General features: G+C 50.1%; 2 protein-coding genes across 2 annotated transcripts; one reads left to right on the top strand and one right to left on the bottom strand.

Moving 5' to 3' along the window:
* Nucleotides 1-5,542: 5,542 nt before the first annotated feature.
* Nucleotides 5,543-9,216, bottom strand: LOC137756795 (uncharacterized protein CXorf49 homolog). Its single transcript, XM_068533324.1, has 5 exons — nt 7,957-9,216; nt 7,077-7,233; nt 6,471-6,547; nt 6,172-6,217; nt 5,543-5,583 (listed from the first exon to the last, which is right to left on the bottom strand). The coding sequence occupies exons 1-5, from the start codon at nt 9,214-9,216 to the stop codon at nt 5,543-5,545; spliced, it is 1,581 nt and encodes a 526-aa protein (XP_068389425.1).
* A 10,982-nt stretch (nt 9,217-20,198) lies between these two features.
* LOC137756793 (uncharacterized protein CXorf49 homolog) lies at nt 20,199-23,868 on the top strand. Its single transcript, XM_068533321.1, has 5 exons — nt 20,199-21,458; nt 22,178-22,334; nt 22,864-22,940; nt 23,194-23,239; nt 23,828-23,868. The coding sequence occupies exons 1-5, from the start codon at nt 20,199-20,201 to the stop codon at nt 23,866-23,868; spliced, it is 1,581 nt and encodes a 526-aa protein (XP_068389422.1).
* The last annotated feature ends 1,893 nt before the right edge of the window (nt 23,869-25,761 follow it).

The raw sequence follows: 25,761 nt of genomic DNA, 5'->3' as shown, positions 1-25,761 counted from the left end.
TTGGATGTCTTTGTGTGTTTTGGGCATCAGGGTAATTGTGCTGGTCTCAGCCAATCGATAGTGATACTGTCAGCTAGAAATACCTGGAGGCACTCACCTGGACTCCAAGGCGAGCCCCCACAGATATTTCCCCTTTCAGAACCAATGTTGTGGTTGAACTAGCCCTTGTGGTTCTTATTATAATTGCAAGATGCACCTCAGCAATAACCTTTAGGAAACTTTGAAAGGAGGAAGTTTATTACTCACAAGTCCTGGAGGGTACATGGCATGCCTTGGACCACACAGAAAGGTTGTGGGTGGAGAAAGAGAGCTGGGACCTGGGGTTATGTTTTTATCGGGGTCAAGAGTGAGGGGCCTAGGGTTTCTCAGATTCACTCTTTATTGATGAATTTAAAACAGAATGGGAATTAAAGTACAAGAAGGGAAAAACAGGCAGCCAAAGGGTCAGTTATCTAAGTCAATCAGAGATCTCTAAAACAAAGGAAACTTCAGGGGTGTGGTGGCCTGGCTCTTTACCTAGTCGTGTAGCTGGCAATTTGTTCTTTTTGATATAGCTGTCTTTGAAGTGGTGCCTCAGCAATCAGAAGCTTAATGTCAGGCACTTGCATTACAATTAAAAAAAAAAAAAACTGTCAGAGGCTCACACTACAGTAATATTGGCCTACTAGAGCTATTTTGAAAGTGTTCATTCCTCTTCTGTTTTCTGGAAGAATTTCTGGAGTGTTGCTATTATTTCCATCTGAAATGTTTGATAGCATTCAGCAGTGATGCCATCTGGACAGGAGCATCATTGTGGGAAGATTTTTAATTATTAATTTAATTGACTGTCTATTATTGAGTCTGTTTTGAAGTTTGTGTCTCTCTACAAATTTTTTCATTGCATATATGTGTCTAATTTGTTGGTATAAATTTTTTCATACTATTTTCTTATAATTTTTAAAATTCAATAGGCTCAATGGTGATGTCTCCTTTTTCAGTCCTGATTTTAGTGATTCCTTAGGAATCTCTTTTTTTTTTCTTGGTCAGTCTGCCTAAGGTTTGTGATGTGTTATCTTTTGGTTTCATTGTGTTGTCCAAAAAAATTAATCAATAGTCAATCTAAGAAAAATGGACATTTTTCTTTGAGCCAACCTGAGGACTATAACATAGGAGACAATCTTCAGAAAACTCTGAGGACTGTTCCACCCATTGGAGGTAAAACCGTTATATAAGTTTTTGAGACAAAGTAGCATATTAATAGTTTACATAGTCCAACAAGGCGAGTAGTGGGTATTAATGACCCATTACAGGATTGAGAAAGGAAAGTTACTCTTAAGGAGTTGCCTTGCTGGTTCCAGGAGGAAATTTCTTTTCTTCCTTTCTTTCTTTTTTTTTTTTTTTTTCTTTTTTTTTTTGGCGTGTGGGCATTCCTGTATCTTTTAAGGGGATCTAGTTAATGTATAATGTGATGCACAAATCACACTAAAGGGGAGGGGGTAGTGGCTCAAATGGGCAGAGAGAATTTTATGTTTAAAATTTTTCTTGTCCTGCCTGAAAATAATTTTATTTCATTAATTCCACTTTTGATCATTAATCTTTCAATAGAAAGCATTAGGTGATCAAGTATTTGGTCCCTAAATGTTAGGGTTGTTCTTTACCTGCCTTGGGTCCATCATGTCCCTCGATGCTGGGTCCTAATAGCCCGGTTCTTTCTTTCCTTTTAGGGGGTGGTACTAGTAAGATGTCTGGCAAGGAATAACGGTCAATTCCAAGTTGTCCAATAGGACTTGCACCAATTTTACCTTGCATGTGCATTGTGCATGTCCATTATTTTATAGAGAACTATAGATGTGATCAATAGTTCCCAGTTGTTTAGATATCATTATCTTAGTAGGAGCAGGTGATACACAGTGCAAAAAACAAGAAACTAAAACTTTATAAGTTACACAAACTGTAATCAAAGTTGGCAATAGGAGGAACAATATCATTAGTAAAGATTTAAGCCAATATCCTCTTGAACCAAACCATTTTCCTAGCATTTCCCTTAAACTGGGAAGAGGATCATTCAGAGTGGAAATCTGATTTTTCAGACGCACCATAAGGGGGGGTTGCATTACAAGACTCATCAGGTATAAAAACACAACATTCACTATGTATTATAGCGTAAGCTCCCCCTTGAGAGGTGTTAGAATATTGAGGGCCATGCAATTCTGTAGGACTGCTTTTCTCATCATGGAAATTTCTGAACTGAGCAAACACATGGCTTGGTTACTATCATTTAAGGATTGCTGGGTGAATTTTGTTAAAGCCTCTATATGAGTAATGATATCTTCTATTCCAAGTGAAGGAATAAATATTGCAGCCAAATAATCATACCATTGGAAAACCGATTGAACCCAACATGCCAACATGGAAAGCAGAATGACAGCAGCTGTTTTCAAGGCTACCTGTAGGTGACATTGAGCCTAAAGGAAACCAATTGTACACCATCCTAACCAATCTGGGGAGATCCAAGGCCATAAATTTGTTCCATAAACCTATTGGGTCCTGTTAGGAGCTATCCCACCATTTTAACATCTAGTGAAAACCGTCTTTCAGACCTTGAAACATACACCCAAAGGTTATCAAACATTAGATAGGATTAATTTGGGATTTAAAAACATTGACTAATGTGGATCCGATGCCATCGTTCTGCAACTTGCAGCTTGAAGTCAGGCGGATGCTTTCGAAAGCTGTGAGAATGGCCTGATGCATTCCTTTGGACTGCCACGCTTTATGCTACTGGATGCTAAGCCACGTTGCATTCATCCATTTCCTTACTGATGGGAATTTGGAGTGTTCCCAGTTTTTCCCATCACCAACACCCTTGTGCCTGTGTTCTTGCACACTACAGGTACCAGCGTGTCTCCGGAAGAAGTACCAGGCAGCGGACTTGCCGGAACGTAGAGGAAATAGCTTTTATTTTTCCTTCCAGTTTTAAGATCTTGGGCTCAAAGCAAGGACTCTGGAGTCCCAGAGCAGGGATTAGGATTTGGACATCTTTGGGCATGATTACTCTGCCCACCACACCCAGCTCCCTCTCCAGAGCTCACCTACACCTACCTTCTTTGTTTGTATCAGTTCCCCCCAAGAGTCAGAGAGAGCAGTTGGCCTGTGGTTGGGCTGGTGCTGGTGCGGAGCGGGTGGGGTGGGGAGGGGGCATCTTCCCAGTAATTGGGCAGGGAGCAGAAGCAGGCAGGATGGGGTCTAGGGCTCTCCAGGCCAGCCGCCACTGTCTCCCAGGCTGGAGAAGGGGCTTGAGGGGAAAGGCAAATGGGGTGAACTGAATGAGGGTGGGGTTCTGACCTCCTCCTACACACGGGGGCCAGATGTATGACCTGCCACTATTTCCCTCTGGAACTGGAGAGCTCAGGGCCAAGCCACAGCCTGTGATATACATGTTCCCAGCAACATTTTTCTGTGGTAGTTGGTCAGAACACGGAACAGAGAGATTGTGTGCTCAGTGGAGGGAAGGGAGGCAGGGAAAATGCATCACCAAGGGTTGAGGTCACGCCCTCCCATGTCACCTCCCTTTCAACAAGCTTCTCTATTTCCTCACACTGGTGACCACAGCCCCGAGACCCCCTCTGCCGACAGGCGGTGCTGGTGCTGGTGCTGGACTTCTCCCCGGGCACAAGTTGCCTGCACGTCTCGGTGAGCAGAAACCTCAGCTGGAAGGTCTCTGCCAAACTTAGTTACGCAGACAGCAGCGAGATGTGCTACACCGCCAAGCAATAACCAGTGGATCAGGCTCAGGGTCAAAGCTGTAAACTAAGCAGTCAAGCCCACCTTCTCCAGGGAGGGGTTTGAGTGGAAGGATTAAGTCCCACGAACGTTCTTTTCTGACCCTGAGGTCTGTGACTGTCCCATCCCACATGTGGTCTGTCCACCTGAGCTCATGCCATGAACTCTGGAAGCGAGTCAGGGTGAGAATATGGGGGAAGGGTGGACCCAAGTGCTCCCCATTGTCCAGGTGCAGTCACTCCTTACTTCCCATCCTCACTGCGCCCATCCTGCCCCCGTCCCAGGTAGCTCATGTTGGGTGGTCTCATATATGGGTCCCCTGATTCTAAGATGAGCTACTCTGAGGAGCCACCCTTCCCAATCTCATTCCATCCACACCCACAGTAGTTGTCAGACATCATAGGATCACAGAGTAGGATCGAGAGCCTCCTCCAGCGAATCCAACATTTTGAGCATCCCGACACCCTGTCGTGGGGTTTGGTGACTTCTGCATCATCCCCCTCCTATGTTTTGGGAATTTAACAACAACCCTTGAACAAAACAGATCCGACCCTTGCTTTTGCTCATTCAATGCCTTACAGAACCTGGACCAGCCTCTACTCCCTTTACGCCCTGAATCACACCTTTCTCCCTCAAGGGGGATTGTCCCTGATTACTTTTATTCACACACAGGGACACACAGTCACCAACCTGGAATGTCCTATCTACCATCATACCCCCTTTTGTGTAGTAAAACACCGGTCTTTCGGGAAGGGTGTCAGGCAGAACCACCCTCGCCTCACTCAAACACAAATCTGTCCCTCTGAGTCTCAGGCTGGTACAGCCCTGGGTCCCGGCTGAGGGAAGGAAGTGCTCCCCAACCTCCAGTGAGGGGGAAATCGAACATGGAGTTCAGACTCAATCTCGTGTGTCCTAAAGAGGCAGTCTGGGAGATTGAGCTGGGACACGGAAATATCATTTCCAGGAAAATCTGTGTCATGGGGCGGGTGGAAGAGTATTTGACGGGGACCATGCAAGAACACAGACCTACTAACCACACTTGCCATAGAACCTGACGGGCCAATTTCCACTCAAGGGTATAGAGACGACCAGGCTGGAGGAGGGTGGTCAGCTGGCTAGGGCAGGGAGGATGTGAAAGCTTCCAGATTGGAGCTCTGGAAGGGGGTCATGAGTTCCTGCTGATGGGGAGGGGGAATGGCAGAGATGAATGGGAACCGCCAGACCCCAAAGGAGGGGGGGGGGGTTTGGAGAGAACTAGAAGAGGGCCTTCGGGGGAAAGGGAGGACGTGCCAATGTGGCCTGGCAGAGCACACACAGGACCCAGACCTGGGACACTCCGCTGGCTTGACTGCAGGGATGGTAGCAGAGGCTGGCCCAGAGTCCCCACCACAGGATGCCAGAGATACTGTTCTGGAAAAGGCTCTGACGTGGAGCAGCGCCCCGCCCCGGCCCCCTACCCCTACCCCTACCCCTCCAGAGAGAAGGCAGAACACAGAACACAGAATATGAGAGGTACTTTAATTGGAAACTGCTGTGAAACTGGGGCGGGGCGGGGGCAAAACAAGGGGGAGAGGAAGCCCTAGCTGAGGCAGAACAGGAGGGAACGAGCTTGGCCACAGCTCCCGGGCCCCAAAGGTACCAGCTGCTCCTCTTGCAGGAAGACGCTGGGCTCAACCTGTGAAACAGCGGAGTCAGGGAAGAGCCTCAAGCCAGGGCCAGCCCCCAGCCCTGCTCAACAGCCAGGACTGTGGGAAGGGGTACGGTGTGTGTAACACTCACTTCAAAGGGTCTGGAACTTGTCAGCCAGGTACTGCATGGCGGCTGCAACAGGGACAGGCATTAGCAGGCGCTCCAGACAGAGGGATATAGAAGCCCGTCCCCCTATCCCCGTGAGGAACCGCCTAGCCCTGCAACCTGAAACCCCCTCCAGACCCGATGCAAAGAGCTCTGGGCCTGATCACTCCCCACCACCCAAATTGAATGTGGAACCGGTTCCTAAAGGGAAACAAAATGTGCCAGCAGCTCTCATGCTGTGGGCCGTGCCACAACCAGTCAGAACTCGTCACACAAACAAACAAACAAACAATCCAACAAGAACCTTAGAAGCCACACCAAGCAGCAGTTCAAGGAAAAAATCAACGAGGCATCTCTAAAAGTCCTATCAGAAGGAGATTCCCTAGGACTGGTCTGGTTGGCAAAGTGTGCATGCAGTCCAGACAGTACTTTGCTACTTGTACACACGCCCAGCTGTACATGCACAGCCGGCTCCAGGGCCAGGCCTGCTAGGTTCTCCTCCCCACAGGGATGTTGGTCCCTGCGAGGCCGACTGCACCTGCAGCCCACCCCCACCCCAGGTGCCCACCTGGGTTCCGCACTAAGACACCGCTCTCTGTCCCTGGTTCCTCATACCAAGTTGCTCCTTAAGGTCGTCTATTTCTCTCTGTAGCACGAGACACTAGGCCAGCAGACACAGGAGGAAGAGAAATGATCAGTATACTCTGGCCTCCTCTCTCCTCCACCTTCTCCTCTCTCCAGGGCCCTCCATCCCAAAGCCGGGTGGCTAGACTGGCAAGGGCTCCTCAGTGGAAAGGAGGTGGGCTCCCTCCGTGGGGTACGCGATGGGGGCCCCACACATGTCAGTTGAACTTGGACCCAGATCCCGCCCTCGAGTTTGGGCCTGCATTTCCAGGAGCCAGAGGAAGCATTACCCAAGGACAGCCCGGCGTTCCCAGTGGCTGCTGCTGCCTTTCCGGTCTTGGGGGATGGTCAAGTGGCTCCCGGTCACCTGAGAGGGAAAGGACACACAATCCAGCTTCCCAGGCTCCCAGTGAGGTGGAAAGGGCCAAGCGGGGTCTAACGTGAGGTGAGGCAGCACCACCCTCCGCTGGCAACAAGCCGCCCCTGCTCTGCCCAGCAGCCCGAACCTTCTCTCTGGGCCTGCCTCCCCTGTTCCCCGGGGGCAGCCATTTCGCCACCGCGGTCCCCAAAGACTGTGGCTCTGGATTCGACCCTCCCAGAGCTGCAGCCACAGCCAGCACGTGGGAGAGCAATGTGGGCGAACAGGACTTAACAGAAAAGGCTGTTCCCCTGCAAGTCTACACCTGGAGGAGCTGTTTGGGGCACTGCCACCGATCACCCCGGCCGCACAAACCCCACACAGAGGATGTGGCGGCTCAAGGCCAGCCCTGCCAGCACCCCGTCTCCTGTGGGAGAAGCTGCCTGGGAGCAAGGCTGTGCCCCCAGCAGAGACAGAGCCAGAGGTTTCTGTCCTCAACCCCTCTCCCCTCCCCTCATATCAAACCCACGACACTCACCTGAGGGGACAGGCCCCCTGGGCATGACTTCTCCTGGGTTCAGGGCCAAGGGCTCTGAGTTTCCTGGATCTTGGGGGCCTCTGGTGTTGAGGTCGCCACTGCTGGCTTTTCCACGATGCATGCGTGGAAAAGATGTGCCTGGCCTGTAACCTGGCAGCTGAAACAAGAATTTCTCACCGATTTGGACTAAGGATGTGTGTCTGTGTGTGTGTCTGTGTGTGTGTGTGTGTGTGTGTGTGTGTGTGTGTGTGTGTGTATGTGTGTGTGTCTGTGCGACAGAGAGAGAGAGAGAGAGAGAGAGAGAGAGAGAGAGAGAGAGAGAGAGAGAGAGAGAGTGAGTTGTGTGATTCGGGGCCGGGGTGAGGCAGGGAATTGGGAAGGGAATTGAAAGGCTGATCTCATTAGCACTTTCTCCCTCAGTCAGCCCCAGGCCAGCAGGCAGAGCTGATCTAGGGACAACAGTGGGGCACTGAGAAAGCCCAGGTCCCCTGCAAGGAAGGTCTGGGGAACAGCTAGGAAGTAGGATTCAGGAAGCTGGTGAGTCTAAATACTGAGGCTTTTCGGGGAAGCTTTTAAGGGATCCCCCGACCCAATTCAGCTACCAGCCCTCCCTTCCGTCCCAGCCCCAGTCTCGCAGAGGAGGCTGGAAACAGGCCAAGGGTGGAGAACCGGGCCCAGCACACCCGAAGTGCTACCTTAATGTTTGTCCCTAGTAAAAGGAGCCCGATCTGGCATCCTAATGACCCAGTGACCGAGGGGCACCCAATGACGACCCCTGAGGGATGGACAGAGGCAGCATGGGTGAAGACGTGTGTCCTGGGGGCGGTTGGAGCGGGGGTGGGGGAAGAGTGGGGAGAGAGGAGGAGCATGGCCTACTCACTTGGCCCTTTGCGGCTGGGTCTCTATTTGGGTCCTTATCTTCTCCCGCCACCGCCTCAGACTCCCTTGCCCGCCTGGCCACGGATTTCTTCCCAGCGCCGGTGTGCTTGGACTGTTCGGTTCCCAAAGGGACCAAGGTATACCTCTTGGATCTCCCAAGCAGCGGAATACCAGAGATTGGGGGCAAGGTGGCCGGTTCCAGGGCAGTTGCCGAGATTCGCTCTCCCCCGGAAGGGAAGGTTGTCCCCAGGGCAAGTTTGGAGGCTCCCCTGAGGGATTTCTTCTCCTGGGCCCCCTTCTTCCTAGGAGTGACCCGCGGCAGGCCACCTGCAGCAGCAGCAGCAGCAGCAGCAGCTCCCGGGTAGCTGGACCTGCTGCCCCCGTTCCCCCAGAGCACGCTCCGCATTTTCTTAGGGGAAGAGATGCCCTGCTCTCCCACGTCCTGCGTTTCCACAACCGAAGTGAGTCCTCGCGGAGCCGAGGACAGGGAAGAGCCTGGCACGTGAAGGAAATTCTCCCTGACTTGGAAATTCGAGTGTCTGGGAGTGTCCCCGGGATCCTCGGGTGTGCTGGGCTCGGCCTGGCCTCCTCCTCTGGGGTAAGTGCTCACCGTCATCAGCTGTGTCTCACTGAACTCATCTGAGGACTCGGGGTCGGACAGCAGCCAGGCCAGGCCTTCCTCGGGGAGCCGCTGGCGATCCGCAGCCACGTTCAACCTACGCTTAGGGCCTCTCTTAGGGTTCCCCCAGGCCCGGCCCGCTTCGGGCCCACCGAGGTGGAGAGGGCGGGCCGGAGCCGGCGGCGCTTCCCCACAGCTCTGGTCGGGCGCTCCTCGACCGCCGGGACCCGCCTCGAGGCCGGCCCACACGGCGGACACTTCGAAGGCGGCGCAGCTCTCCAGGGACGGGTGTCTGCGGACGCCCAGCACGTCCCACCCGGCCAGCTGCAGCAAGATGGCCGCCGCAGACTCCTCGTCCAGGTGCACGAGGTCCCTCGTGTCGTCAGCCGGGGAGCCAGGTCGGCCTTCGGGGCCGCACGGCACCGGCCCTCCCGCTTCCAGCATCTCCCGCTCCGACTGGAAGCCCTCGGGGTCCGGGAAGCCGCCCCCGCCCTCGCCGCTCCGCGGCTCCCCGGGCTCGGGGCCTGGGTCGGGTCCCCACGGGACTGCGGGGCCGGCCGGGCCGACGCCGGCCCGCTCCCCGCCCTCTGGGCCGAAACCCGTTCCCCACACCCACACAGACGCCTCATCGGGGGAGCTCATGTCGCGACCCTGGCGGCGCCGGAACCGGGGCGACGGTCGATGGCCCGAGTCGCGGTCGCGGTCGCGGTCACCGCGGGTGAGGCGGGCGGCGCTCAGAGGGCAGCGGCAGCCCCCTCACGCGCCGCACGAGCTCGCCTCAGACGAGACGACGCGCGGCTTCCAGCGCGCCTCCCACACCCGCGCCGCGGCCTCCTCATTGGTCCGGGCCCCGCCAACCAGCGGGCGCCTTGTTCGCCTGCCGCCTCGAGGCCTAACCAATGGGGTCGAGGGCCTCTGGTTTGCCCCCAAGCCTGTGGGCGGTCCGGGCAGTGGGCTGGCGAAGGGGATGGTGGGAGTGCCTCCCTCTGTCAAGCCTCTCGGCCCGCCTCCTCCTGTCCCGCCTCCCCTTTCCAGTTAGAGTCACAGCTCCGAGCCTCCGTCTCCCATCTACACAGGGGGTCGGGGAGTGAGGGCGCTGGGCTCCACGGGTGGTGAGGATGAAACGTCAAGATGGAGGCGCTGGACGCCTAGCACGCGCCGAAAGCATTTGCCAGCCTCCCTTCCACCGCAAGCCTTACGACCCAACAGGAGAATGGGCACAGGAGTCCCGCAGTCAGTGATCAGGGGTCGGCCAGAGAGCAAAGGGATCGTATTTTCGTTCTGTAAGGTCTCTGTCTCAACTGCTCCATCAAATGTGGCTCAGCAAACGTTACTGGCAGGCGGGTTTGGCGGACAGACGACTGGGGTTGGCCTCGCTCCCTCAGCCCTTCCCCCGCTCTGCGGCAAATTCAAAGAAGAGGAAATCGCAGTGGCCAGTTACACCCCAAGAGATGCTCCCCACCGCTGATCCTGGAGATGTGAGCTAAAACCACGAATCGGGTTTCACACACTAGGTTGACAACCTTCAAAGAGCTTAACCATTCCGAGGGTGGGAGAGGTTAGGAGCAAACCCCTGTGGCGGTGGTGCAAGAGATCCATTTGGGAGGTAATCTGGCAGAACCCATTGAAAGCAACTTAGTGCCAGCACGGACTCTGTGCCTGGCACTCTTCTAAGCGCTGGGCATAAATAGTAATGCATCCGCGTGACACGCCTAGAACTATAGCACCAACTATTACTGGCCTCTTACCGGTGAGGAAACAGGCACTGAGAGGTTCAGCCACTGGCCCAAGGTCATTCGGCTCGTGGGGATCAGCGGGCAGGATTGAAACCAATCAATCTGACTCCAGAGTCCTTGCTTTGAGCCCAAGATCTTAAAACTGGAAGGAAAAATAAAAGCTATTTCCTCTACGTTCCAGCAAGTCCGCTGCCTGGTACTTCTTCCGGAGACACGCTGGTACCTGTAGTGTGCAAGAACACAGGCACAAGGGTGTTGGTGATGGGAAAAACTGGGAACACTCCAAATTCCCATCAGTAAGGAAATGGATGAATGCAACGTGGCTTAGCATCCAGTAGCATAAAGCGTGGCAGTCCAAAGGAATGCATCAGGCCATTCTCACAGCTTTCGAAAGCATCCGCCTGACTTCAAGCTGCAAGTTGCAGAACGATGGCATCGGATCCACATTAGTCAATGTTTTTAAATCCCAAATTAATCCTATCTAATGTTTGATAACCTTTGGGTGTATGTTTCAAGGTCTGAAAGACGGTTTTCACTAGATGTTAAAATGGTGGGATAGCTCCTAACAGGACCCAATAGGTTTATGGAACAAATTTATGGCCTTGGATCTCCCCAGATTGGTTAGGATGGTGTACAATTGGTTTCCTTTAGGCTCAATGTCACCTACAGGTAGCCTTGAAAACAGCTGCTGTCATTCTGCTTTCCATGTTGGCATGTTGGGTTCAATCGGTTTTCCAATGGTATGATTATTTGGCTGCAATATTTATTCCTTCACTTGGAATAGAAGATATCATTACTCATATAGAGGCTTTAACAAAATTCACCCAGCAATCCTTAAATGATAGTAACCAAGCCATGTGTTTGCTCAGTTCAGAAATTTCCATGATGAGAAAAGCAGTCCTACAGAATTGCATGGCCCTCAATATTCTAACACCTCTCAAGGGGGAGCTTACGCTATAATACATAGTGAATGTTGTGTTTTTATACCTGATGAGTCTTGTAATGCAACCCCCCCTTATGGTGCGTCTGAAAAATCAGATTTCCACTCTGAATGATCCTCTTCCCAGTTTAAGGGAAATGCTAGGAAAATGGTTTGGTTCAAGAGGATATTGGCTTAAATCTTTACTAATGATATTGTTCCTCCTATTGCCAACTTTGATTACAGTTTGTGTAACTTATAAAGTTTTAGTTTCTTGTTTTTTGCACTGTGTATCACCTGCTCCTACTAAGATAATGATATCTAAACAACTGGGAACTATTGATCACATCTATAGTTCTCTATAAAATAATGGACATGCACAATGCACATGCAAGGTAAAATTGGTGCAAGTCCTATTGGACAACTTGGAATTGACCCTTATTCCTTGCCAGACATCTTACTAGTACCACCCCCTAAAAGGAAAGAAAGAACCGGGCTATTAGGACCCAGCATCGAGGGACATGATGGACCCAAGGCAGGTAAAGAACAACCCTAACATTTAGGGACCAAATACTTGATCACCTAATGCTTTCTATTGAAAGATTAATGATCAAAAGTGGAATTAATGAAATAAAATTATTTTCAGGCAGGACAAGAAAAATTTTAAACATAAAATTCTCTCTGCCCATTTGAGCCACTACCCCCTCCCCTTTAGTGTGATTTGTGCATCACATTATACATTAACTAGATCCCCTTAAAAGATACAGGAATGCCCACACGCCAAAAAAAAAAAGAAAAAAAAAAAAAAAAAGAAAGAAAGGAAGAAAAGAAATTTCCTCCTGGAACCAGCAAGGTAACTCCTTAAGAGTAACTTTCCTTTCTCAATCCTGTAATGGGTCATTAATACCCACTACTCGCCTTGTTGGACTATGTAAACTATTAATATGCTACTTTGTCTCAAAAACTTATATAACGGTTTTACCTCCAATGGGTGGAACAGTCCTCAGAGTTTTCTGAAGATTGTCTCCTATGTTATAGTCCTCAGGTTGGCTCAAAGAAAAATGTCCATTTTTCTTAGATTGACTATTGATTAATTTTTTTGGACAACACAATGAAACCAAAAGATAACACATCACAAACCTTAGGCAGACTGACCAAGAAAAAAAAAAGAGATTCCTAAGGAATCACTAAAATCAGGACTGAAAAAGGAGACATCACCATTGAGCCTATTGAATTTTAAAAATTATAAGAAAATAGTATGAAAAAATTTATACCAACAAATTAGACACATATATGCAATGAAAAAATTTGTAGAGAGACACAAACTTCAAAACAGACTCAATAATAGACAGTCAATTAAATTAATAATTAAAAATCTTCCCACAATGATGCTCCTGTCCAGATGGCATCACTGCTGAATGCTATCAAACATTTCAGATGGAAATAATAGCAACACTCCAGAAATTCTTCCAGAAAACAGAAGAGGAATGAACACTTTCAAAATAGCTCTAGTAGGCCAATATTACTGTAGTGTGAGCCTCTGACAGTTTTTTTTTTTTTAATTGTAATGCAAGTGCCTGACATTAAGCTTCTGATTGCTGAGGCACCACTTCAAAGACAGCTATATCAAAAAGAACAAATTGCCAGCTACACGACTAGGTAAAGAGCCAGGCCACCACACCCCTGAAGTTTCCTTTGTTTTAGAGATCTCTGATTGACTTAGATAACTGACCCTTTGGCTGCCTGTTTTTCCCTTCTTGTACTTTAATTCCCATTCTGTTTTAAATTCATCAATAAAGAGTGAATCTGAGAAACCCTAGGCCCCTCACTCTTGACCCCGATAAAAACATAACCCCAGGTCCCAGCTCTCTTTCTCCACCCACAACCTTTCTGTGTGGTCCAAGGCATGCCATGTACCCTCCAGGACTTGTGAGTAATAAACTTCCTCCTTTCAAAGTTTCCTAAAGGTTATTGCTGAGGTGCATCTTGCAATTATAATAAGAACCACAAGGGCTAGTTCAACCACAACATTGGTTCTGAAAGGGGAAATATCTGTGGGGGCTCGCCTTGGAGTCCAGGTGAGTGCCTCCAGGTATTTCTAGCTGACAGTATCACTATCGATTGGCTGAGACCAGCACAATTACCCTGATGCCCAAAACACACAAAGACATCCAAAATAAAGAAAATTGCATACCAATCTTTCTCATGAATATAGATGAAATAACCCTCAAGAAAATATTAACAAACTGAATTCAGAAACATATAAAAAGGATTATATACCATAACCAAGTGGGATTTATTCTAGAAATACAAGGTTGGTTTAACATCTAAAAATCAGTTTATGTAATACACTATTTTAAAAGAAGAAAGCACTGAAACATTATCATATTAACTGACACAGAAACAGCATGTGACAAAATTCGACCACCTTTCATGATAAAAACAATAAAAAACTAGGAATAGAAAGAAATTTCTTCAGCATGATAAAGAATATCTATGAAAAACCTACAGCTAACATCATATTTAGTAGTGAAAGACTGCATACTTTTCCCCTAAAGTCAGCAACAAAGACATGCTCACTACTTTTATTCATTATTGCACTGGAAGTTTGAGCCAGTTCAAACAGGGAAGAAGAAGACCTAAAAGTCATCCAGATAGGAAATAAAAAAGGAAATTTTTTTATTCTCAGATGACATGATTTCATATGCAGAAAATCCTAAGGAATCCACAAGAATGGTTCTAATGGTAGAACTAATAAGGAAGTTCAACAGATCACAGAATACAAGATTAATACATAAAACAAATTTTATTGCTATATACATGTAGCAAATAATCCAAAAATGAAATTAAGGAACACTTAATTCTAGTTACAATAGCATCAAAAAGAATAAAATGCTTAGGCATATATTTAACAAACCAAATGTAATACTTATGCACTGAGAAACACAAATTGATGTTTGTTGAGAGAAATTCAAGATGATCTAAATAAATGGAAAGGCATTGCATGTTCATGGTTGTAAGACTCACTATTTATATGGTAATTCTCCCCAAATTGATATATAGGTTCAATTCAATCTCTATCGAAATTTCAGCAGGCTTTCTTTGTAAAAATTCACAGGCTGATCCAAAAATTCATATGGAAATGAAAAACAAAACAAAACAAAACAAAACAGAATATCCAAAACTACTTTGAAAAAGAACAAACCTGGAAGACGTCCACTTTCTGATTTCAAAACTATAAACTATTACTATAATACTACTATAGTATACTATACTACTATAGTATTAGTAGTATTATAGTAATAGTTTACTATAATAGTAAACTACTTCCTATAAAAATACAGATAATCAAGTTAGTGTAGTACTGGCATAGAGATAGATCAATGGAACAGAATTGAGAGTTCAGAAATAACGAACTCTCCTTATATTTATGGTCAATGATTTTCAATTCAATGGGGAAAGGATAGTCTTTTCAACACGTGGTGCTGGTACAACTGGATATCATGCAAAAATACGAACTTAGAACCTTACTTCACAGCACACACAAAACTTAATGCAAAACGGATCAGAGACTTAAAAGTAAAACCTACAACTATAAATCTGTTAAAAGAAACCCTAGGAGAAAAATCTTTGTAAACATGAGTTAGGCAATGATTTCTTAGATATAACACCAAAAGCATGATCCATAAAAGAAAAACTTGATAAATTGGACTTCATCAAAATTTAAAACATTTATGCTTCAGAAGGCACTATTCAGAAAATGAAAAGACAAGGTACAGACTGGGAGAAAATATTTGAAAGTCACAGATCTAACAAAGAACTTGTATCCAGAATAAAGAATAAGAATAATAAATAAATAAGAAAATGACCCCATTAAAAAATTGGGTAAAAGATTTGTATAGACATTTCACCAAAGAAGGTACAGAAGTGGTTAATAAGCATATGAAAGGATGTTCAGAACCACTGGTCAGTAGGGAAATATAAATCAAAACCATAATGAGATACCATGTTGCAAAAACAATAGGATGGCTATAATCCAAAATACAGATAATAACAAATATTTGGATTTGGAGAAATTTGAATCCTCATACACTTCTGGTGATAATGTAAAATAGTTGAATCTCTTTGGAAAATATTCTGGTATTTTCTTAAAAAGTTAAACATAGAGTTACCATATGATCCAGAATGTCCATTCCTAGGGATCTACCTAAGAGAACTGAAAACATATGTTCACAAAAAAACTCATGAACTCAAGATGTATATGAATATTCGTAACAGCATTTAGTTTGGGAATATTATCCATAATATTCCCAAACTAAACATAACCCAAATGCCCATAAACATAAACTGAAGAATGTATAAATAAAATGTGGTATAGCCATACCATGGAATATTATTTGGCAATAAAAATAACTGAAGTACTGATACATGCTACAACATGAGCGAACCTCAAAAACATTATACTAAGTGAAAGAAGCCAGACAAAACGTACTATATATTGCGTGATTCCATTTATACAAAATTTCCTAACTAGGCAAATCATAGAGACAGAAAGTAGTTTATTACTTGCCTATAGGGCTGGGGTGGGTTGGGGGGTAGGGGGTGATGGCTAAGGGATACAGGGCATCTTCTTGGGCTAACAAAAATATCCTAAAATTGATTGTGATAGATGCACAACTGGGAATATATGAAAAGCCACTGAATAAGGCATTTTGTTTTTTAATTTATTTTTATTGCAAAAACACATAATATGAAACCGACCTTATCAACAAATTTTTTAGTGTACAATGTTGTCAACTATATGAACATTGTAGTAATCAGATCTCCAGAATTCTTCATCTTGCATGACTGCAAATCTATACTCATTGAACAACAACTCCCCATTTCCCCCTCCCCCAAGCCCTGGGCAACCAGGATTCTACTTCCTGCTTCTAAGAGTTTGACTACTTTAGATACCGCATATAAGTGGAAACATGCAGTATTTGTCCTTTGTGAGTGGCTTACTTCACTTAGTATAATATCCTCAAAGTTCATCCATACTACAGCATATAGCAAGATTTCCTTCTTTTTAAAGGCTGAATAATATTCTGTTATATGTATACATTATATATACTACCTTTTATCCATTCACCTGTTGATAGATATTTAGGTTGTTTTCATCTCTTGGCTATTGTGAATAATGGTGCAATGAACATGGGAGTGCAATAATCTATGCAAGACCCTGATTTCAATTAGTTTGTAATGTAAATGTAAATATACGGAAGTGGGAATGCTGGATCATATGGGAGTTCTATTTTTATTTTTTTAGGAACTTCCATACTGTTTTCCATGGTGGGTGCACCATTTTACACTCCCCCCAGCAATGCACAAGGGATTCATTTTCTTCACTTCCTTGCCAACACTTGCTATTTTAAGTTTTTGTTTTTTGTTTTTTTTTTTTAATACTGGCCATCTTAACAGTTTTGAGGTGATAACTCATTGTGGTTTTGAATTGCATTTCTCTGATGACTAGTGATGTTGAGCATTTTTCATATACCTGTAGGCCATTTATGTGTCTTCTTTGGAGAAATATCTAATCAATTCCTTTGCCCATTTTTAAATTGTGTTGTCTGTTTCTTTGTTTTTGAAAGCATAAGCCACAGACTGGGAAACAATATTTGCAAAGCACGCATGGTAAAGAACTTGTATCCGAAAGAGATAAAGAACATTCGATATTCAGTAATAAGAAATCAAACAACCCAATAAATAATGAGCAAAAAAGAAATCGAACTGACGTTGTGCTTACTGGATGGCCAGTAAGCTATTGAGAAGATGTTTGACCTCATTAGTCATTAGGGAAATAACTAAAGCCACAATGAAATACCACAACATAGCTATAAGCATGGCTGAAATAAAAACAAAATACAGACAATACCAAGTGCTAGAGAGACTGAGGAACAGCTAGAACTCCCCTGCATTGTTGGTGAGAATGCAAAAAATGGTACAGACGCTCTGGAAACAGTTAAAAATACACTAACGATTCAATCCAGCAAGTTAACTCCTAGATATTTACCCAAGAGAAATGAAAACTTACATTCGCAAAAAATCTGTATGCAAATGTTTATAGCAGTTTTCTTAGATGCTTGGGTGACTGCACACTGGCGCTGGACACAGACATGTCTAGGACTACTGGCCACAGGTTCTGAGCTGACATTGATCCCGGAAGCCCAAAGTGTCATGATGGGGCCCTGTTAGAGTGGGGCTTATGAGGTTCTGGCAGTAAAAGGAGTTGGGGATAGATATCAGTTCACGGTGAGCTGACTGGGTCCCTGGACCAACATAGGGGTCATTTCTCCAGTCCCCAAGCTGATAATTCTAAGTGATACACTTGGCAGTTGGAGCAATGACCTGCACATTGGGTCATTGGTCTGTGGAGTAAGAGCTATCACCTTGGGAAGGCCAAGAGGAACCTCTGACACTGGCTCCCACCCCAGGCCAAGAGAGTAAGTCAAAACCAGTATTGGATCCTGGTGAGTGTAGGGGGGTAGAGCAGAGATTAGTGACATCATTGGAGACGTATGGGATGCAGGGGAAGAGCAGGTAGGAGAGCCACAGGGACGAAGAGAGTGGAGAAGGTGAGAAGAAGTTCTGGGAGTCTCTCTATGGGGGAGGGAGGAAGGGAGTGGAAATGGTGAGAGGGAAGACGGAGGCTTCCACTGGATCCACTGGTAATGTTTCATAGGATGCTGGTGGATGCAGGGGATTTTGCTATATCCTTCCTTATTCATTTTAACATATTTGAAATAGCACACCATGACTTAAAAAGTCACCGGGAGAAGTGGAAGAGGGCGGTATCCACAAACAGGCAGGCACCATCGGGGGCAGGCTCGAGGAGGAGGATTGCAGATTTACAGTGCACCCAATCTCCCCTGCTCTGTAACTTCTCCAGCATGGCCAGCTTCTCAGGTGCAGACCCAGAAAACTGGGCCTTTGAGTTCCACAGACAAGAGGGGTTCAGACATCCCAGGACTCTCCAGGAGGTCAGCCAGAGCAGGATGCAGGAGAGAGAGGTGACTGAAGGCAGAGGAGAATGAAAGGGAAAGAGCAGAAGGAAGGTATGGGAGGAATGGAGGGGTGTCAGAGTAGGAGTTGGGTGGCAGACAAGGGAAATTCTAACATCCATGGGCCATATAGAAACCAAGAGAGGGACCACTCCCCAGACATCAGTACTGCTCAGCTCAGGGAAGCTGAGAACTGACAGTTCCAAGAAAAATTGAGAGACACCTGGCTATCCACACCCACCGCCATCACAACTGGTAGGCCTTGGTTGTGCGTCCTTCAAAACTTTAAAACATACTTGTACATATACTTGAATGAATTCTCATATATTACATAGGGTTGACTGGTGTGTGTGTGTGTGCCCACGCACGCAAGTGCTTTAATTTACAAATGTGAATCCAAAGCCATCGTTCTGCAACTTACAGTTTGAAGTCAGGCGGATGCTTTCGAAAGCTGTGAGAATGGCCTGATGCATTCCTTTGGACTGCCACGCTTTATGCTACTGGATGCTAAGCCACGTTGCATTCATCCATTTCCTTACTGATGGGAATTTGGAGTGTTCCCAGTTTTTCCCATCACCAACACCCTTGTGCCTGTGTTCTTGCACACTACAGGTACCAGCGTGTCTCCGGAAGAAGTACCAGGCAGCGGACTTGCTGGAACATAGAGGAAATAGCTTTTATTTTTCCTTCCAGTTTTAAGATCTTGGGCTCAAAGCAAGGACTCTGGAGTCAGATTGATTGGTTTCAATCCTGCCCGCTGATCCCCACGAGCCGAATGACCTTGGGCCAGTGGCTGAACCTCTCAGTGCCTGTTTCCTCACCGGTAAGAGGCCAGTAATAGTTGGTGCTATAGTTCTAGGCGTGTCACGCGGATGCATTACTATTTATGCCCAGCGCTTAGAAGAGTGCCAGGCACAGAGTCCGTGCTGGCACTAAGTTGCTTTCAATGGGTTCTGCCAGATTACCTCCCAAATGGATCTCTTGCACCACCGCCACAGGGGTTTGCTCCTAACCTCTCCCACCCTCGGAATGGTTAAGCTCTTTGAAGGTTGTCAACCTAGTGTGTGAAACCCGATTCGTGGTTTTAGCTCACATCTCCAGGATCAGCGGTGGGGAGCATCTCTTGGGGTGTAACTGGCCACTGCGATTTCCTCTTCTTTGAATTTGCCGCAGAGCGGGGGAAGGGCTGAGGGAGCGAGGCCAACCCCAGTCGTCTGTCCGCCAAACCCGCCTGCCAGTAACGTTTGCTGAGCCACATTTGATGGAGCAGTTGAGACAGAGACCTTACAGAACGAAAATACGATCCCTTTGCTCTCTGGCCGACCCCTGATCACTGACTGCGGGACTCCTGTGCCCATTCTCCTGTTGGGTCGTAAGGCTTGCGGTGGAAGGGAGGCTGGCAAATGCTTTCGGCGCGTGCTAGGCGTCCAGCGCCTCCATCTTGACGTTTCATCCTCACCACCCGTGGAGCCCAGCGCCCTCACTCCCCGACCCCCTGTGTAGATGGGAGACGGAGGCTCGGAGCTGTGACTCTAACTGGAAAGGGGAGGCGGGACAGGAGGAGGCGGGCCGAGAGGCTTGACAGAGGGAGGCACTCCCACCATCCCCTTCGCCAGCCCACTGCCCGGACCGCCCACAGGCTTGGGGGCAAACCAGAGGCCCTCGACCCCATTGGTTAGGCCTCGAGGCGGCAGGCGAACAAGGCGCCCGCTGGTTGGCGGGGCCCGGACCAATGAGGAGGCCGCGGCGCGGGTGTGGGAGGCGCGCTGGAAGCCGCGCGTCGTCTCGTCTGAGGCGAGCTCGTGCGGCGCGTGAGGGGGCTGCCGCTGCCCTCTGAGCGCCGCCCGCCTCACCCGCGGTGACCGCGACCGCGACCGCGACTCGGGCCATCGACCGTCGCCCCGGTTCCGGCGCCGCCAGGGTCGCGACATGAGCTCCCCCGATGAGGCGTCTGTGTGGGTGTGGGGAACGGGTTTCGGCCCAGAGGGCGGGGAGCGGGCCGGCGTCGGCCCGGCCGGCCCCGCAGTCCCGTGGGGACCCGACCCAGGCCCCGAGCCCGGGGAGCCGCGGAGCGGCGAGGGCGGGGGCGGCTTCCCGGACCCCGAGGGCTTCCAGTCGGAGCGGGAGATGCTGGAAGCGGGAGGGCCGGTGCCGTGCGGCCCCGAAGGCCGACCTGGCTCCCCGGCTGACGACACGAGGGACCTCGTGCACCTGGACGAGGAGTCTGCGGCGGCCATCTTGCTGCAGCTGGCCGGGTGGGACGTGCTGGGCGTCCGCAGACACCCGTCCCTGGAGAGCTGCGCCGCCTTCGAAGTGTCCGCCGTGTGGGCCGGCCTCGAGGCGGGTCCCGGCGGTCGAGGAGCGCCCGACCAGAGCTGTGGGGAAGCGCCGCCGGCTCCGGCCCGCCCTCTCCACCTCGGTGGGCCCGAAGCGGGCCGGGCCTGGGGGAACCCTAAGAGAGGCCCTAAGCGTAGGTTGAACGTGGCTGCGGATCGCCAGCGGCTCCCCGAGGAAGGCCTGGCCTGGCTGCTGTCCGACCCCGAGTCCTCAGATGAGTTCAGTGAGACACAGCTGATGACGGTGAGCACTTACCCCAGAGGAGGAGGCCAGGCCGAGCCCAGCACACCCGAGGATCCCGGGGACACTCCCAGACACTCGAATTTCCAAGTCAGGGAGAATTTCCTTCACGTGCCAGGCTCTTCCCTGTCCTCGGCTCCGCGAGGACTCACTTCGGTTGTGGAAACGCAGGACGTGGGAGAGCAGGGCATCTCTTCCCCTAAGAAAATGCGGAGCGTGCTCTGGGGGAACGGGGGCAGCAGGTCCAGCTACCCGGGAGCTGCTGCTGCTGCTGCTGCTGCTGCAGGTGGCCTGCCGCGGGTCACTCCTAGGAAGAAGGGGGCCCAGGAGAAGAAATCCCTCAGGGGAGCCTCCAAACTTGCCCTGGGGACAACCTTCCCTTCCGGGGGAGAGCGAATCTCGGCAACTGCCCTGGAACCGGCCACCTTGCCCCCAATCTCTGGTATTCCGCTGCTTGGGAGATCCAAGAGGTATACCTTGGTCCCTTTGGGAACCGAACAGTCCAAGCACACCGGCGCTGGGAAGAAATCCGTGGCCAGGCGGGCAAGGGAGTCTGAGGCGGTGGCGGGAGAAGATAAGGACCCAAATAGAGACCCAGCCGCAAAGGGCCAAGTGAGTAGGCCATGCTCCTCCTCTCTCCCCACTCTTCCCCCACCCCCGCTCCAACCGCCCCCAGGACACACGTCTTCACCCATGCTGCCTCTGTCCATCCCTCAGGGGTCGTCATTGGGTGCCCCTCGGTCACTGGGTCATTAGGATGCCAGATCGGGCTCCTTTTACTAGGGACAAACATTAAGGTAGCACTTCGGGTGTGCTGGGCCCGGTTCTCCACCCTTGGCCTGTTTCCAGCCTCCTCTGCGAGACTGGGGCTGGGACGGAAGGGAGGGCTGGTAGCTGAATTGGGTCGGGGGATCCCTTAAAAGCTTCCCCGAAAAGCCTCAGTATTTAGACTCACCAGCTTCCTGAATCCTACTTCCTAGCTGTTCCCCAGACCTTCCTTGCAGGGGACCTGGGCTTTCTCAGTGCCCCACTGTTGTCCCTAGATCAGCTCTGCCTGCTGGCCTGGGGCTGACTGAGGGAGAAAGTGCTAATGAGATCAGCCTTTCAATTCCCTTCCCAATTCCCTGCCTCACCCCGGCCCCGAATCACACAACTCACTCTCTCTCTCTCTCTCTCTGTCTCACAGACACACACACATACACACACACACACACACACACACACACACACACACACACACACACACACACACACACACACACACACACACACACACACACACACACACACACACATCCTTAGTCCAAATCGGTGAGAAATTCTTGTTTCAGCTGCCAGGTTACAGGCCAGGCACATCTTTTCCACGCATGCATCGTGGAAAAGCCAGCAGTGGCGACCTCAACACCAGAGGCCCCCAAGATCCAGGAAACTCAGAGCCCTTGGCCCTGAACCCAGGAGAAGTCATGCCCAGGGGGCCTGTCCCCTCAGGTGAGTGTCGTGGGTTTGATATGAGGGGAGGGGAGAGGGGTTGAGGACAGAAACCTCTGGCTCTGTCTCTGCTGGGGGCACAGCCTTGCTCCCAGGCAGCTTCTCCCACAGGAGACGGGGTGCTGGCAGGGCTGGCCTTGAGCCGCCACATCCTCTGTGTGGGGTTTGTGCGGCCGGGGTGATCGGTGGCAGTGCCCCAAACAGCTCCTCCAGGTGTAGACTTGCAGGGGAACAGCCTTTTCTGTTAAGTCCTGTTCGCCCACATTGCTCTCCCACGTGCTGGCTGTGGCTGCAGCTCTGGGAGGGTCGAATCCAGAGCCACAGTCTTTGGGGACCGCGGTGGCGAAATGGCTGCCCCCGGGGAACAGGGGAGGCAGGCCCAGAGAGAAGGTTCGGGCTGCTGGGCAGAGCAGGGGCGGCTTGTTGCCAGCGGAGGGTGGTGCTGCCTCACCTCACGTTAGACCCCGCTTGGCCCTTTCCACCTCACTGGGAGCCTGGGAAGCTGGATTGTGTGTCCTTTCCCTCTCAGGTGACCGGGAGCCACTTGACCATCCCCCAAGACCGGAAAGGCAGCAGCAGCCACTGGGAACGCCGGGCTGTCCTTGGGTAATGCTTCCTCTGGCTCCTGGAAATGCAGGCCCAAACTCGAGGGCGGGATCTGGGTCCAAGTTCAACTGACATGTGTGGGGCCCCCATCGCGTACCCCACGGAGGGAGCCCACCTCCTTTCCACTGAGGAGCCCTTGCCAGTCTAGCCACCCGGCTTTGGGATGGAGGGCCCTGGAGAGAGGAGAAGGTGGAGGAGAGAGGAGGCCAGAGTATACTGATCATTTCTCTTCCTCCTGTGTCTGCTGGCCTAGTGTCTCGTGCTACAGAGAGAAATAGACGACCTTAAGGAGCAACTTGGTATGAGGAACCAGGGACAGAGAGCGGTGTCTTAGTGCGGAACCCAGGTGGGCACCTGGGGTGGGGGTGGGCTGCAGGTGCAGTCGGCCTCGCAGGGACCAACATCCCTGTGGGGAGGAGAACCTAGCAGGCCTGGCCCTGGAGCCGGCTGTGCATGTACAGCTGGGCGTGTGTACAAGTAGCAAAGTACTGTCTGGACTGCATGCACACTTTGCCAACCAGACCAGTCCTAGGGAATCTCCTTCTGATAGGACTTTTAGAGATGCCTCGTTGATTTTTTCCTTGAACTGCTGCTTGGTGTGGCTTCTAAGGTTCTTGTTGGATTGTTTGTTTGTTTGTTTGTGTGACGAGTTCTGACTGGTTGTGGCACGGCCCACAGCATGAGAGCTGCTGGCACATTTTGTTTCCCTTTAGGAACCGGTTCCACATTCAATTTGGGTGGTGGGGAGTGATCAGGCCCAGAGCTCTTTGCATCGGGTCTGGAGGGGGTTTCAGGTTGCAGGGCTAGGCGGTTCCTCACGGGGATAGGGGGACGGGCTTCTATATCCCTCTGTCTGGAGCGCCTGCTAATGCCTGTCCCTGTTGCAGCCGCCATGCAGTACCTGGCTGACAAGTTCCAGACCCTTTGAAGTGAGTGTTACACACACCGTACCCCTTCCCACAGTCCTGGCTGTTGAGCAGGGCTGGGGGCTGGCCCTGGCTTGAGGCTCTTCCCTGACTCCGCTGTTTCACAGGTTGAGCCCAGCGTCTTCCTGCAAGAGGAGCAGCTGGTACCTTTGGGGCCCGGGAGCTGTGGCCAAGCTCGTTCCCTCCTGTTCTGCCTCAGCTAGGGCTTCCTCTCCCCCTTGTTTTGCCCCCGCCCCGCCCCAGTTTCACAGCAGTTTCCAATTAAAGTACCTCTCATATTCTGTGTTCTGTGTTCTGCCTTCTCTCTGGAGGGGTAGGGGTAGGGGTAGGGGGCCGGGGCGGGGCGCTGCTCCACGTCAGAGCCTTTTCCAGAACAGTATCTCTGGCATCCTGTGGTGGGGACTCTGGGCCAGCCTCTGCTACCATCCCTGCAGTCAAGCCAGCGGAGTGTCCCAGGTCTGGGTCCTGTGTGTGCTCTGCCAGGCCACATTGGCACGTCCTCCCTTTCCCCCGAAGGCCCTCTTCTAGTTCTCTCCAAACCCCCCCCCCCTCCTTTGGGGTCTGGCGGTTCCCATTCATCTCTGCCATTCCCCCTCCCCATCAGCAGGAACTCATGACCCCCTTCCAGAGCTCCAATCTGGAAGCTTTCACATCCTCCCTGCCCTAGCCAGCTGACCACCCTCCTCCAGCCTGGTCGTCTCTATACCCTTGAGTGGAAATTGGCCCGTCAGGTTCTATGGCAAGTGTGGTTAGTAGGTCTGTGTTCTTGCATGGTCCCCGTCAAATACTCTTCCACCCGCCCCATGACACAGATTTTCCTGGAAATGATATTTCCGTGTCCCAGCTCAATCTCCCAGACTGCCTCTTTAGGACACACGAGATTGAGTCTGAACTCCATGTTCGATTTCCCCCTCACTGGAGGTTGGGGAGCACTTCCTTCCCTCAGCCGGGACCCAGGGCTGTACCAGCCTGAGACTCAGAGGGACAGATTTGTGTTTGAGTGAGGCGAGGGTGGTTCTGCCTGACACCCTTCCCGAAAGACCGGTGTTTTACTACACAAAAGGGGGTATGATGGTAGATAGGACATTCCAGGTTGGTGACTGTGTGTCCCTGTGTGTGAATAAAAGTAATCAGGGACAATCCCCCTTGAGGGAGAAAGGTGTGATTCAGGGCGTAAAGGGAGTAGAGGCTGGTCCAGGTTCTGTAAGGCATTGAATGAGCAAAAGCAAGGGTCGGATCTGTTTTGTTCAAGGGTTGTTGTTAAATTCCCAAAACATAGGAGGGGGATGATGCAGAAGTCACCAAACCCCACGACAGGGTGTCGGGATGCTCAAAATGTTGGATTCGCTGGAGGAGGCTCTCGATCCTACTCTGTGATCCTATGATGTCTGACAACTACTGTGGGTGTGGATGGAATGAGATTGGGAAGGGTGGCTCCTCAGAGTAGCTCATCTTAGAATCAGGGGACCCATATATGAGACCACCCAACATGAGCTACCTGGGACGGGGGCAGGATGGGCGCAGTGAGGATGGGAAGTAAGGAGTGACTGCACCTGGACAATGGGGAGCACTTGGGTCCACCCTTCCCCCATATTCTCACCCTGACTCGCTTCCAGAGTTCATGGCATGAGCTCAGGTGGACAGACCACATGTGGGATGGGACAGTCACAGACCTCAGGGTCAGAAAAGAACGTTCGTGGGACTTAATCCTTCCACTCAAACCCCTCCCTGGAGAAGGTGGGCTTGACTGCTTAGTTTACAGCTTTGACCCTGAGCCTGATCCACTGGTTATTGCTTGGCGGTGTAGCACATCTCGCTGCTGTCTGCGTAACTAAGTTTGGCAGAGACCTTCCAGCTGAGGTTTCTGCTCACCGAGACGTGCAGGCAACTTGTGC

This window comes from Eschrichtius robustus, chromosome X (assembly GCF_028021215.1).
Source record: "Eschrichtius robustus isolate mEscRob2 chromosome X, mEscRob2.pri, whole genome shotgun sequence".
NCBI lineage: Eukaryota > Metazoa > Chordata > Mammalia > Artiodactyla > Eschrichtiidae > Eschrichtius > Eschrichtius robustus.
The sequence above is the reverse complement of the archived record's forward strand: the minus strand, read 5'-3'. Positions and strand labels throughout refer to the sequence as shown.